This window comes from Toxorhynchites rutilus, chromosome 1 (genome assembly GCF_029784135.1).
Source record: "Toxorhynchites rutilus septentrionalis strain SRP chromosome 1, ASM2978413v1, whole genome shotgun sequence".
NCBI lineage: Eukaryota > Metazoa > Arthropoda > Insecta > Diptera > Culicidae > Toxorhynchites > Toxorhynchites rutilus.
The window spans coordinates 179,725,823-179,738,821 of NC_073744.1; the positions used below are offsets into that span (position 1 = coordinate 179,725,823).

The window sequence follows — 12,999 nt, forward strand, 5'->3', positions numbered from 1 at the left end:
GGCTCGTAGTATGAGCAAAATGAGGATATCACTCGCCGGTATCAACAGTCTCGTGCGGTGACTGGAACGCGAATGTTGCTTCGCAATTGTACTCTTGTTCTCCAAACAGCAGTAGCTTGCAGTCGTGCAATCACAGGTAAGCGAAAGTATTTATAGCCGAGTCACTATTACGCAAGCAACCAGTCTGTTGTTTGTTGTAGCGTACCGAAAGGTGGAGGTTTAATGCTTTCGGAGCAATAAACAGGAAGTTTGATACTGTTCCTTTAACTCTGGATCTGCAACGATGTTTGTGTTGAGAAACATATTGAGTTTTAGGAGAAATCTTCCTTGTGGAGGTATTCAAATTATTTCTGTTCATATTATTTTCGTGGATATTTAAATATCAAAAACAATCCTAATCGGTGTCTTTTAAAGGTGTAGGGGAGGTGGGGATAAAACGGACATGTTAGGAAGAACTTCAATTATATCTTTGGAAACTCATGTTTCTCAAAACTTTCATGCAGTTTCTTGCAATTCAATATACTGTTTTTCTACCTAATTGGTCAAATATTTAACAAAAAAGTGTTTTTCAATGTTTTTTACTGAAATTTAACCGAATAGTACAACATTTTTTTCGATGCGGGTAATATGGACATATAGTGGGGGTAATATGGACAGGTTTGTAATATATGAAGCGTAGAGGTTTATCGATCGCAAGAGGAATCATTTTATTCAACCAAGGTCTGAACTCATCACGAATGTCCGTTAAATAATAAAAAAAACGAATTAATCTACCTAGAAGTGATATCGTGTTTATCATCAGTATAAACGGACAGGTCCTCAACTATTTTGCTTTTGGTTCCAGTCAGCTTCTAAACAGTACATATTTGGCGATTTAATTTCCATTTATAGACGCAGAGCATTCCTTAGGAATAGATTAAACAGACTTTTCACAGTCCATCTCACTCCCACTGGAAACTGACCATTTTACCCCACCAGTACATTTATTTCAATAATTTCAATTTTCCACTCAAAAATGAATTTACTTTTCCGTGCATACCTAATATCGCTTCTCTGTTAACTCACAAACCGAAATATAACCATTAGGGAATTGAATTTTGATACTCAACCACTCAAAATGCTTAATATCGAAGCAGCTAAAATCACATCCACACGCGGAATCATGTATGATTTTCGGTTTTTGTTTCCCTTTTCCACTTTTGATCAATGTTCATTGCCTTTGGGAGGCTTAAATATTATAGAATAACATGTAGAAGGTGTTCACAGAAATCTGAAATTCAAAATGTAACTATACAAATCAAACAACTGTCCATTTTACCCCCACTGTCCGTATTACCCGCGGTTTCCCTACATGTATTCGTAAGACTGATTTCGTTACCCGACTTGTATTCTTCTCATTCTCGAATTTCTTTAAAATAAATTGAATTATTTATTCGCTATTTGAAGGAATTTTGCAAGTTAAGAAGATACGCCTTTTTTGTTCCATACAGTCTTATCGCGGGAAAGTGTTAAATGTACAAATATGTGCACACAAGATTTATATAGAATTGTTTGGAACGCAGAGCATAATGTGTTATTATGAACGTGAAGCTTCAATAGGTTGTTTGAATATGACTCCATCCATCTCCGCGAAAACAGCAAATTTGCCTTTTTAGAAATATTTACTCAAAGTATACTCTATATGCAGCTAAAACCTTCGCCTATCTTTTAGTCAACTCATTAGTTTCTTGGCTGAAGAAGTATTGGTCATTTGTAATTCAAACTAATTATCAAGCCACAGCAAATTAGGATCCTGAGAGATCTGACTGTATGGTTGTGATGAGTGGGGCACTGTGCACAACATCTTTTATTTTTCCTTGAATGTACAGTACTAGCTGACCCGGCAAACTTCGTCCCGCTCAGAATGGATTGAAATTTTTGTTATGAATACTTTCAAACATTCACGATTTTTCAATAAGCAAACGCTCAACGTTCTAATTGACTCTTTATAATTTCTTTTTACTATAAATTTCCTAGTACACTCTGTTCAAATTCTATAAGACCAGTTGAGAATCCTGCAGATTGGTGTCATTGTAAACAAACAATGCTTCAATTTATATTCTAGTGTAGGTATGACTACCATACACTGCATGATTTTCATAAGTGTGTGTGTAAGCGCTGAGCGTAAACGAATGTTTTTGTATTTTTCGAGTGTCAAGTTTCTATAAGACCAGTTACATTTTCCATTGTTTTAGTTGTTTCGATTAATAAATCTGGAAAATTCCGAAGTAAAAAGTGCTCACGGAGAGAAAAGAAAGATAAATCGGTACATTTTACCAAGAAAATGTTGGTATCAGAGAAATTGTTCGTCGGATTGGACAACCCATCAAGTAGAGCTCAATTATTTGGCGAATCCTCAAGAATATGGTAAGAAGAGAGCTCCACGTAAATCGAAGCTCTCTGACCGGGATAAGCGGGAAATAGTTAGAACAGCGTACGCAAATAAAGCAATATTTCAATTTAAATGTTACTCGGGTGACAATTCGTCAAGTTTTGGTAAAAAATCCTCACGTAAAGGTTCAAGCTTGTCATCTTACACCATCTCACATTGGAAGACGTCTGAGTTATACCAAAGCTCGCATGAACCGACAGTGGGACATGGTATGTTGAGACAAGGAATGTTTCCAAAAAAATTCATTACCTACATACCTATATTAGGGTGGCAATGAATGTTTGGGAAAATTTCATCATCGAATTTCAAAAACCGACCATGTACATTTTGTTAATGACCCAAAAAAATGATCTGTGCAAAGTTTCAGCTCAATCGGACATGATTTAGGGGTGCCCGGGGGGATGAGGCGTGCAAATCGACTCTTCCGCCCCGGGTGCGAAAGCTTCACTCGACGCCACTGACTTGGTTGCCAATTTTTCCAATAGTTATAGTTTTGCGTGTATACACAAAAATAATTTATCAGAAGAAATATGATAGCTAGTGAGGTAAACAGTATTTTATGTCAAGTGAGCGGAATTATGCACTGGCTGGCATAAGCGAGCTTCAAGGTACTTCATTTTTTTATATTTCGTTAAAAAAGGAGTGTGCAGTTGAAATTTTCTCCAAAAGTGATAGAAGAAATCATTGTTGAATTAATTGGGCGCAAAACGTAAAAGCGCAAAAGCTTCAAAATATTTACATCCCACTCTACTTGTTCAAGTTAACAGCTTTCCGAACCACATACCATCTAGCTGCGGTTCCCTGAGCGATGTGAAAAGGTTAATTCTCCCAAAACACCCCATGCTTCATTGAACCGGCATGCCATACCACTTGCACCATTACCGGTGGCGCGTTCGATTAGCAGCGCATAACAACACATGCACTGACTGATAATATGTGGGCACACGGAACAAAAATATGCTTTCGCCGTATGCATACGTATTTGTGCATAAAACGATTGTGGTTTTTCAGGTTTCCAAATGCAAATATTTTGCGGACAGAAAGTCACTCAGTCAGGTTTCGCACTCCACCGCGACGAGAACTTACTGCCTAAGCCGGTGAGTTGTTTATAATTGTAGTCGAAAGTTTGTTGTTCAAATTTTTTTAAAAGAGATAAGATAAGATTTTCAATCCAATCGCTGGTTATACATTAACCAAAACATCATTTGTTTTTTTTTGCAGCTACATCGTTTTTCTCCTCTTTTTCAAAGGGCCCAAACACAATGAACAGTGTCCATTCGGCCGGTTTAGCTGAAGTGCACGAGATGCCGATGTCGGTCATCAATCGTCCCATACCATCGGTGCTCGATAATAACAAGGTCCAGTCCCTCATGGATACCATCCAGAATCCCGACCTGGCAGAAAGTGTTCCACCGATCGATGTGCTGTGGATCAAAGGCAGCGAAGGGGGCGACTACTACTACAGCTTTGGGGGATGTCATCGTTTCGAGGCGCACAAACAGCTCGGAAAGCGAACCATCACAGCAAAGCTGGTGAAATCCTCACTATCCGATTTGCAGCACTATCTTGGGGCAAGCTGCCCCAAGCAGTTGAAGTGAATGATTGTGCATTCCGCTGTTTCATTGAATACTTAAACTAAGTCACTATCTTGTAAGGAAACCGTTAAACTGCTTCATATTTTATAAGTATCTACAAAAAATATATTTCAATGTTCATACTTCTTTCGTGTAACACAGATCGAATTTTGAAGCACATAAGATTTGGAAGAAAGCATGGCTTACCTGTTTTGATATTTTGGTTTAAAGTATTTAGTCTTTCCTAACAACACATAATAATCTCAACTGGTGTCGGAACCTACAAGGGCTTCGATTTCTCGCAGATCTTTCACACATCCCTCGGTCAGCACCTCTACCTTTTTATTTGGTTTGATAAGAACATCATCCTCGATGCGTAGACCAAGCCCTCGGAACTCTGGTGGGACATCCCTGCGCTGGGCGCTTATGTAAATCCCTACAAATAAATAAAAGTCAGTCGCCCAATTTTCAGTACATACACGCTGTCCAACTTCTATAAGACCACCCTGATACTATTTCGTTGTAATACAAACAGTTAGAATTTCAACAAGATACATTCATACATTGTTGAATGCTTAGAATAAAGTATATTTAACGTCAGTTTCGTTCATAAGAGTTTGCTTGCTGATTTATTATGCTTAAATATGATAATTCGGGCTGTCCAGTTGCAATAAGACCATTTCAAAATTCATAAGTATTATTAATGAAAATTTCAAAACGATCGGCTGATTTACGTATCAATAATTGGCAACCTTGCCATTTTGGGCTAATAACCTGGAAAATTCGTGTTGGAATAGTATTTACCAAATCCTGCTGAACGGATTTCTCGACATTTTTCCATGTTTCCGTAATTGTGACCTTGAGCTCTTCAATCGTTGTGTACGGTTTTCCCTCAGTGTAGGTTCTGCGTACAAGGATCCCCCTAAGATTTTCAACAGGGTTCAAGTCTGGAGAGCGAGCCGGCCAGTTCAAAAAGTTAAGTTTTCGGTCCTTAATCCATTGCTTAGTTTCCTTTCTGGTATGAATAGTAGCATTGGTTTGGTGGAATGTGAATTTTCTGTTACGATATCCACGCAAAAAAGGTAGGAGAGAGGATTCCAGAACATGTTCTTCTTCTTCTTCAATGGCACTAACGTTCCTAGAGGAACTTCGCCGTCTCAGCGTAGTATTACTTGCGTCATTTTTTATTAGTACTTAGTTGAGATTTCTATGCCAAATAACACGCCTTGAATGCATTCTGAATGGCAAGCTCTAGAATACGCGTGATCACAGTGCAAGTCGGAGGAAATTTTTTTGACGAAAAATTCCCCCGACCAGAACGGGAATCGAACCCGAACACCCGGCATGTTAGTTATGACGCTAACCACTCGGCCACAGGAGCACATAACATGTATGTAATCCTTGAATGATGAGAAAGCTATCTTGAGCTTTCCGGTTGCACAGAATCCCGCCCAAATCATGCACGAGCCTTCACCAAAATTCCTGGTTGAAAAATACTGTTCCTTCTTCCGTAAATCACGCCAGTACCCGTTGAAACCATCAGGACCATTCAAATTCAACTTTTTTTCGTCATTGAAGATAACCTATACATTGAAGAACTCTTCGTTATGGTATACAGTAAAATGTATTCTTTTGGAAACATTTTTTGTCACAACATACCATGTCCCACTGTCGGTACGTGTGAGCTTTGGCAAAACTCAGACATCTTCCGATGTGAGATGGTGTAGGATGAGGAGTTTTAACCTTTAAGCCCTCTTTATGTGAGGATTTTTCACCAAAACTTAACGAACTTTCGCCCGAGTAACTATTAAATTGAAATATTGCAGAAGGTAGATTTTGAGATATTCGAAGCTGTTCTAGCTATTTCTCGCTTATCCCAGTCAGAGAGCTTTGATTTACGTGGAGCTCTCTCCTTCTTACCGTATCCTTAAGGATTCGTCAAATAATTGAGCACTACTTGACGGGATCGTCCAATCCGATGAACAATTTCTCTGATACCAACATTTTCTTGGTGAAATGCATCGATTTGTCTATTCGTGAGCACTTTTCCCTACGGAATTTTCCAGATTTATTGATCAAAACAACAAATACAACGGAAAATGTAACTGGTCTTATAGAAACTTTACACTTGACAAATACAAAAACATTTGTTTACGCCCAGCGCTTGCACTCACACAAATGAAAATCATGCAGTGTATAGGGCGCTTGCAGCGTACATATGTATTAGTGATCTGTTGGGCAGGCAAAAGAGATCGCTGCATAGGATTTGTATGGATTGACAAGATTGAGCTTTGTTTAAATAATTATTTTAGCGAAATAGTTATAGAAATTACGCGCTGCACTATATTAATAACATGCGAATATATGTCTCTTTTCATACAAATATTTTTCTGTTATGGCTTTGATCAATATCAATGGAAGAAGCAGATTGATTATTCAAAAAGTTTTACAGAAACAATGCAAATTGCACATTGTGATTATATAGCCGGATTGTGTGAAGTGCGCTCCCATTTAGGCTTCGTGCCTTTTGCTCTAAAATGCTGATCTCTTGAAGAAGTAAACTATAATGAAGATTCGTGTGAAGATATCCTTAGTCGGTGGTTAGTTTAGCCAAAAAAGCAGATGATTATGTTGAAATTAAGAACATATTCAGCCAGAAACATCAACCAACCCTCAGATATGATATCCGGGTACCTGAATGCTCTGCGGAGAAGATAAGTATGGTTATAAGAAAATTGATCGGAAACGAGGAAAATCCATCAATTGGATAATTCATAGAAAATACAAGGAAGCATTCGAACGTGAGCTCGAGCCTCCTTGTCTTGAATCTAGGTCCGAACATGCTGATAATCCTTTCCTGTTATTTTTTCGATTCAAATCTAGTAGGAAAGTCGTTCAATGAACATCGCGAAATAGGTGCTAGTAAGTTAAGCAATATGCGTCACCCAAAAGCTCTTGTTCGGTAAATAGCTATAGTAAATAACAAAGTTCATGTGAGTTCTATGAAATATTCCGCGCTAATAGAAAGATCGCAACTATATTTGAATCCTCTACAAGAACGTCGATTGATAATGAATCCGCTTCTGCTGCATAGAAGCTATGAATGTAAACAAATGATGTTTGCCCAAAAGATGCTCTGCATGTATGTGTAGCAAGAGCCCTATGGTACTCACCAATACCTACACACTAGAATATAAATTGAAGCATGGTTTGTTTACAATGACACAAAGCAACAGGATCATCACCTGGTCTTATAGAAGTTGGACAAACTGTACAGTGTAATTCCACCAACCCGGTTCCACCGTGCACACCATCCCTGGGACCAGTTTAATGCTCCTCGAAACAAGCGATGTGTCATGTACATCCATTCCTAGATAATGCGAAACGTGGTGCGGACAGAATTTGTATGCCGCTCTGCCCAACTCAACACCCTGTAAGATCTTCGGGATTAGTCCAACCTCCTGCAGATACTTCCCAATCCTCAGACACATTGTGTCGAACAGCTGATCCAGCGTTTCACCACCCTCATTCTGCAATTTAGCCAGCAATTCCTTCTGCACCTCTAACAACACCTCGTACAGAACCCTCTGTGGGTCGGTAAACTCCGAATTGATGGGCCATGTTCGCGTAATATCGCTCGTATACCCCCCATACTCACAGCCCGCATCCATCAGGACCATATCGCCACCTCGTACGATCTGATTGTTGTTGATGTAGTGTATCACAGTTGCATTTGAGCCTCCGGCTACGACCGGTGGATACGCCAGATAGTTTGCCCCCGCCATCCGGCAGTAGTAATCCACCTTGGCAAACAGCTGGTGCTCGCTCTGGCCGGGTTTGCTCTCCCGAATCGTCCGGTTGATTGCCTCAGAAGCTATCGTACACGTCTTCCTCATAAGCTCTATTTCGGCTGCCGATTTCACCACACGCAACTTATGCACCAAACCAGTGGGTGACTGCAGTAGGCTGGATTTTCTGACATCTCCTATGATCTTCCTCACGTCCTCCAGATTGCAGCAATGCTCGTCGAACCAGAACACCGCGGAAGGATGTGCAAACGAGTACTTCAGCAGGTGTGCCTTCAGATCGATAACATTCGCCGCCTGGTCCACCCCAAATACCTGGGGAGTCAGTTCTACACCGGTCCGAGGGCCATCCCACAGTTCTGCGTGACTGTCTTTGGGGCGCATGAACAGGGTGCTTTTCTCGTTGCCATCACTATCTAGCTCAAGCATTAGGACACTGTCCGGTTCGAGACAACCACTGAGATAGAGGAAATCGGTATTTTGTCGGAACACGTACGGTATCTTATCGCTCATGTACTTCTTGGTTGCTGAAGGGATGATAATCTGGGAATATGTAGAATGCAACCATCGTTTGAGCGGTTATATAAATGTTCATTCAATTCAATATACCAAGTGCTCCTTCATGTTTTTATCCATCGCCGTAGCGGCATAATCCCGCACCAGTCGAAGGAGTACCTTTCGCCGGTTTTGGATTTCCGTCAGACTGATTCCCTGTAACAGTTCATTATCTCGCAACAGATGTGGATGGGTCTTGGACATCGGTTGCCCATAGGTGACCACAGTGGATTTTGTTTTTCTCTGCGGTTCAGCACTGATCGAGGCTGATGTAACTTTGGGCATTCCCGCTGGAGGCGCATCAGAAGAGCAGCAACGTATGATGGATTCCGCTAAAAAACCAAAAGAAAATTATATACTTCCTAAAGGATGCATCCAATTTGACGGGATAACTTACCGGAACAGGTGATAATTTTGCATATTGGTTTCTGATTCGTGCGAAATTGATTACATACTTTGGTCAAATTCATTATTGGACGGTTACTTCCAGAGGACTGATATATTTTGTTTACATTCACGCAACATCTGAAATCGTTCGTGTTGCGACAATTGTAAGGTTCTCCGATGTTGCTGCTACGAAGAGCCAACGTGTTTAGGGATGTCAATAGCAATGATGCATTATATCAATCATTATACAGTTATTTACATTCAATGAGATATGCCGAGGCACCACTCAGTATCGCATTGGAGGCGATTTGGACATGTAATACTTATGACAGACATACAGCTGTACTTGCGTTGTACTTCGAAAATTGTATGTCTGTCACCATGTACAGCGCTAGAACTATGCAAGCAACTCGGTACAATCGCTGTACCTGTACCGACCTATTTTACCGCTGTACATGGCTACAGTTGTACTGTGTGCAGCGCCATAGACGATTAGTTGTGGGTAGCATGAACAAAACGAATCAAAACATTTGGTATACAACCTTTTCATTGACTTTCTCTTGAGTTAATAACTCAGATTGGAAACATATTTGTTGTGTTCGATAGTTTAGACGCTAAATAAAAACCTTTTTCATTGAAATATTGGTGAAAATACAATGCAATAAATTCAAACTTCTGATTGTCAGTCTGACATGCGGTACAATGTACAACCAAAGTATGTGTGTCATGGTATCGTGGTACCTGTACAACGCTGTACACGTACAGCGCTAGTACAGTTGTATGTCTGTCCATGGTATAATACTTATGACAGACATACAACTGTACTAGCGTTGTACTTCGAAAATTGTATGTCTGTCACCATGTACATCACTGGATCCATGCAAGTATCTCGGTACAATCGCTGTATCTCTACCGACCTATTTCACCGTTGTACATAGCTACAGTTGTACTGTGCGCAGGCCCAGATATGGTTAGTGGTGGGTAGCTAGAATAAACCGAATCAAAACACTTGGAGACTTGTTTGTTGTGTTTAATTGTGTTTAATTTAGAGGCTAAATAAAAACCTTTTTATTGAAAATGTGGTGAAAATTGGTCAAATTTCTGATTGTCAGTTTGACATGCGGTACAATGTACAACCAAAGTATGTTTGTCATGCTACGATTATACTCGTACAACGATAGTATAGCTGTATGTCTGTCCCTGGTATAAGGCGGCTCGCACACCGAAGCAATAAGCAACTAGCAACTATCAACATGCAATAAGCAATATTATCGCCAATGAGTTTTTCCATTTCATTTTCGTTGATCTCGCACACTGACGCAGTACGATATCGCTATCGCCTTCATAGAGCAACTCATATCGCTAGCAACACAACGTGTCGGTTGAAGAGCAATTTGGCATGTTTCGTTCATCAAGCAGATTGTTTGCATAATGTCAGACGTTTTCATTGCTTTGGTATGCAAAGCACAATAAAATATGTTGCCTGTTGCATATTGCGTATTGCAGCTTGCTAGTTGCTTAATGCTCCGGTGTGCGAGTCGCCTAAAGTGCGCTACACATACAACGTCCCATCACCGTTTCGTCAACTATTCTCTTGGATTTATTTTGCCGACGACGAATTTGCCGTTGCTGGTGTATGTGAATGCGACCATGCAATTTTCATAGGAGAATATTTGACATTTCATTCGTTTACGTTTACTTTACGGTGACAGAATATCCCTCTCGGGATAGTCTTGTTTCGTCCCATTAGAAAACAGAACTGATTCCGCGGATGTTACGGATGTTTTTACTGGATTCAACTCTTGCTTGGTGTCACGATTTAGGGAATTCAGAAACACCCCTACATTAACAAATACTTCACCATTTATAGATAACGAAGAGAGAGGGGTGCAACCAGACAACCAGAAATTTTTGAAGACGGGAGCGTGAAAAACCACTGGGAATGAGGGAGAATTCTGGACATTGTTCAAGGTGAGAGGAGTGATTTTCAGTCCTGCTGTTCAGGACGTTGCTTTACCGAGGTGAGGAACAGAAGCAAAGTTGGAAACGGAATTTAATCCCCAGCCGGTGGATGTTGCGGAATCCACTTTACGCCACGATGCATAAGTAAACCTACTGACCTTTCCCTCGTAACAACGACGTGCATGACATGAGAAAAATTATATTTGATTCTCATGTTGAGAGATGTAAATTAGAGAAATTATGAGACAATGCTACTTCAAGTAGCGTTGTCTCAAATCTTTTTATTTATTATATTTTTTTTATAAAAATACTAGAAAAAATAATTGAAATAATTGTTCGTCTCCGTTCGTGTAGTTAGCAGAATCGGAACAAACTACTAACGATAATCGAAAATTGTAATGATTGATAAGAATACACATCCTACATATGCCTATGACCTAGTAATTAGCGTAATTAGCGTTCGATTCCTATTCTAGTCAGAAAGTATATTGTCAATGATAGTTTTTCTAGATTTTATAGCACTGGTTTGGGGAACTGTCTAAGGTGAGATGGAATGAACAATATTGTCGGTTTAAAAAAAAGGATAACACATAAGAAAAAAAATATTCTGAATCTAGGCCATGTTGTAAAGACCTTAAGCCGAAAAAAAACAGATGTCTAACCTCTAATTTATACACCTAAATTTTTTTACTGATCCTATCCTTACAGCATGCCTGTGGATGTGTAAGGTTATACTATTGCTGCTTACCTGCAGCATCATTTTATCTAAACAATAAATTTACAGCTTAATGGTGGGCTAGAACTGCATAAACATCTGGTTGCGTTCTGCATAATAGTCTCTGGCATCTACTATAGACATTAATATGATTGCACGGCTTACATGATAAAGCATATACTTCCCATTTTCAATCATCTTAGGCATTATTCCTCAATTGAATCGTCAAATTCGAATACATGATCATCGCTACAGTCTAAGCAGCACTCTGAAATAGTACATTTTGCGATCACTCACACTGAAGACCAGCATTTTCTACTGATCCTTTCAATCAGAGTGAAGCTTATTGCTAGAGGCGAATGAACTGAAATGTTTAAACCATCTCAAAGCCATAAAGAAGAAGAAGAAGAAGAAGAACCTTGTTCATTTTTTAATATAGTCAAAATGTGTACATACTACGCCAACAAATTTAAGTACATTTCAACAAGGTACCTATAAGCTTCAAGAAAACTTTATGTTGATTTGATTTTGGCGCTTGGAAATTGTTTGAATTCAATACACAACTGATTGACACATGGTTCGCTCTGTATGCACATGGTATAGAGTAATATCGGCATAGTTAATAGTACATGGTCCGCTCTGACTGCATAATATGAGAGGTTGATCATTCATAACAATTTCGATCCGTTACTCCAGATTTTCCAAATCTGATAAATGTGGGGTGTAGCTTAAGGTGGCCGTACACTGTTTGCCCGGAGGTCAAATATTTGATATTTTTTGACAGATAAGGTTTGATTTGATATTTGTACAAACACTATTTTGTTTGCCACTCTTCAATTTTCAACAGTCGTAAACAATATCAAACACCGAACATGGGAAAAAATCAACTGAAATATTCAAGGTAACCTAACCATGTACCGACAGGTTCGAAGAACAGACTGAAAAAATATTTTAGGCATCCAATAATTGAATATTTGCTTGTCGTGTTTTGTGTAGAAAATATTTGATCAGTACACGTTGACCAAATTTTATCTGTCAAAAAAAGTCAAATATTTGGCTTTGGTCAAACAGTGTATGAGCACCCTTACGAAATTCCTAATCAAATGCAAACAATGACTCGTTTTTTTTAAATTTTGCGACTTGGTCTTCTCTGATTTAACACCGACCATTTGAAGCTACTACTTACGGGAATATTTCAATAAAATACCTTTAAACAGTTTTATAAGTACACTGGAGTCGCTTTTTACGCGGGGGATACGTACCGCGTAAAAGAAAACCGCGTAAATTCCAAAATCCGCGTAAAAAAACCGCGTAAATTCCAAAATCCGCGTAAAAATAAACCGGGTGAATTTTAAAATCCGTATAAAAATCTAGCATCAGTGAATTATTATTTAAAAATGCAACTCGTATTTGAACAATTGATTAACTGATTTTTTTTTGTATGCTGCAATCATGATATCTGTATCTCCTTTTATTTCTCAGCTACCAATCAGTGATACAATACAAACTTATTTCGTGAAAAGTCACATCAATTAGCACATTGAATTTGTACGCGGTTGATATGTGCAG

General features: G+C 39.2%; 2 protein-coding genes across 3 annotated transcripts; one reads left to right on the top strand and one right to left on the bottom strand.

Annotated features, from left to right (window-relative positions):
- LOC129762740 (putative sulfiredoxin) lies at positions 1 to 4,162 on the top strand. Of its 2 annotated transcripts, XM_055761259.1 has the most exons (3): positions 43 to 136; positions 3,443 to 3,528; positions 3,653 to 4,162. In XM_055761259.1, exon 3 carries the CDS (start codon positions 3,694 to 3,696, stop codon positions 4,027 to 4,029), a length of 336 nt encoding a protein of 111 aa, XP_055617234.1. In that variant the 5' UTR covers positions 43 to 136; positions 3,443 to 3,528; positions 3,653 to 3,693; the 3' UTR covers positions 4,030 to 4,162. The 2 variants fall into 2 exon arrangements, with proteins under 2 accessions (XP_055617233.1, XP_055617234.1); XM_055761258.1 differs by lacking the exon at positions 3,443 to 3,528 and having other exon boundaries at positions 1 to 136.
- LOC129762739 (xaa-Pro aminopeptidase 3) lies at positions 4,127 to 8,892 on the bottom strand. Its single transcript, XM_055761257.1, has 4 exons — positions 8,764 to 8,892; positions 8,421 to 8,698; positions 7,298 to 8,354; positions 4,127 to 4,441 (listed from the first exon to the last, which is right to left on the bottom strand). The coding sequence occupies exons 1-4, from the start codon at positions 8,834 to 8,836 to the stop codon at positions 4,269 to 4,271; spliced, it is 1,581 nt and encodes a 526-aa protein (XP_055617232.1). The 5' UTR covers positions 8,837 to 8,892; the 3' UTR covers positions 4,127 to 4,268.
- Between the last annotated feature and the right edge of the window lie 4,107 nt (positions 8,893 to 12,999).

Bases quoted from the DNA above. Each gene is read 5' to 3' on its own strand.
- LOC129762739 (XM_055761257.1), bottom strand. From the start codon at position 8,836: ATGAATTTGACCAAAGTATGTAATCAATTTCGCACGAATCAGAAACCA. The intron at 8,699-8,763 runs GTAAGTTATCCC...TTGGTTTTTTAG, and splicing joins CAAAATTATCACCTGTTCCG to CGGAATCCATCATACGTTGC. The intron at 8,355-8,420 runs GTATATTGAATT...ACATATTCCCAG, and splicing joins AAAACATGAAGGAGCACTTG to ATTATCATCCCTTCAGCAAC.
- LOC129762740 (XM_055761258.1), top strand. From the start codon at position 73: ATGTTGCTTCGCAATTGTACTCTTGTTCTCCAAACAGCAGTAGCTTGC. The intron at 137-3,652 runs GTAAGCGAAAGT...TTTTTTTTGCAG, and splicing joins TTGCAGTCGTGCAATCACAG to CTACATCGTTTTTCTCCTCT.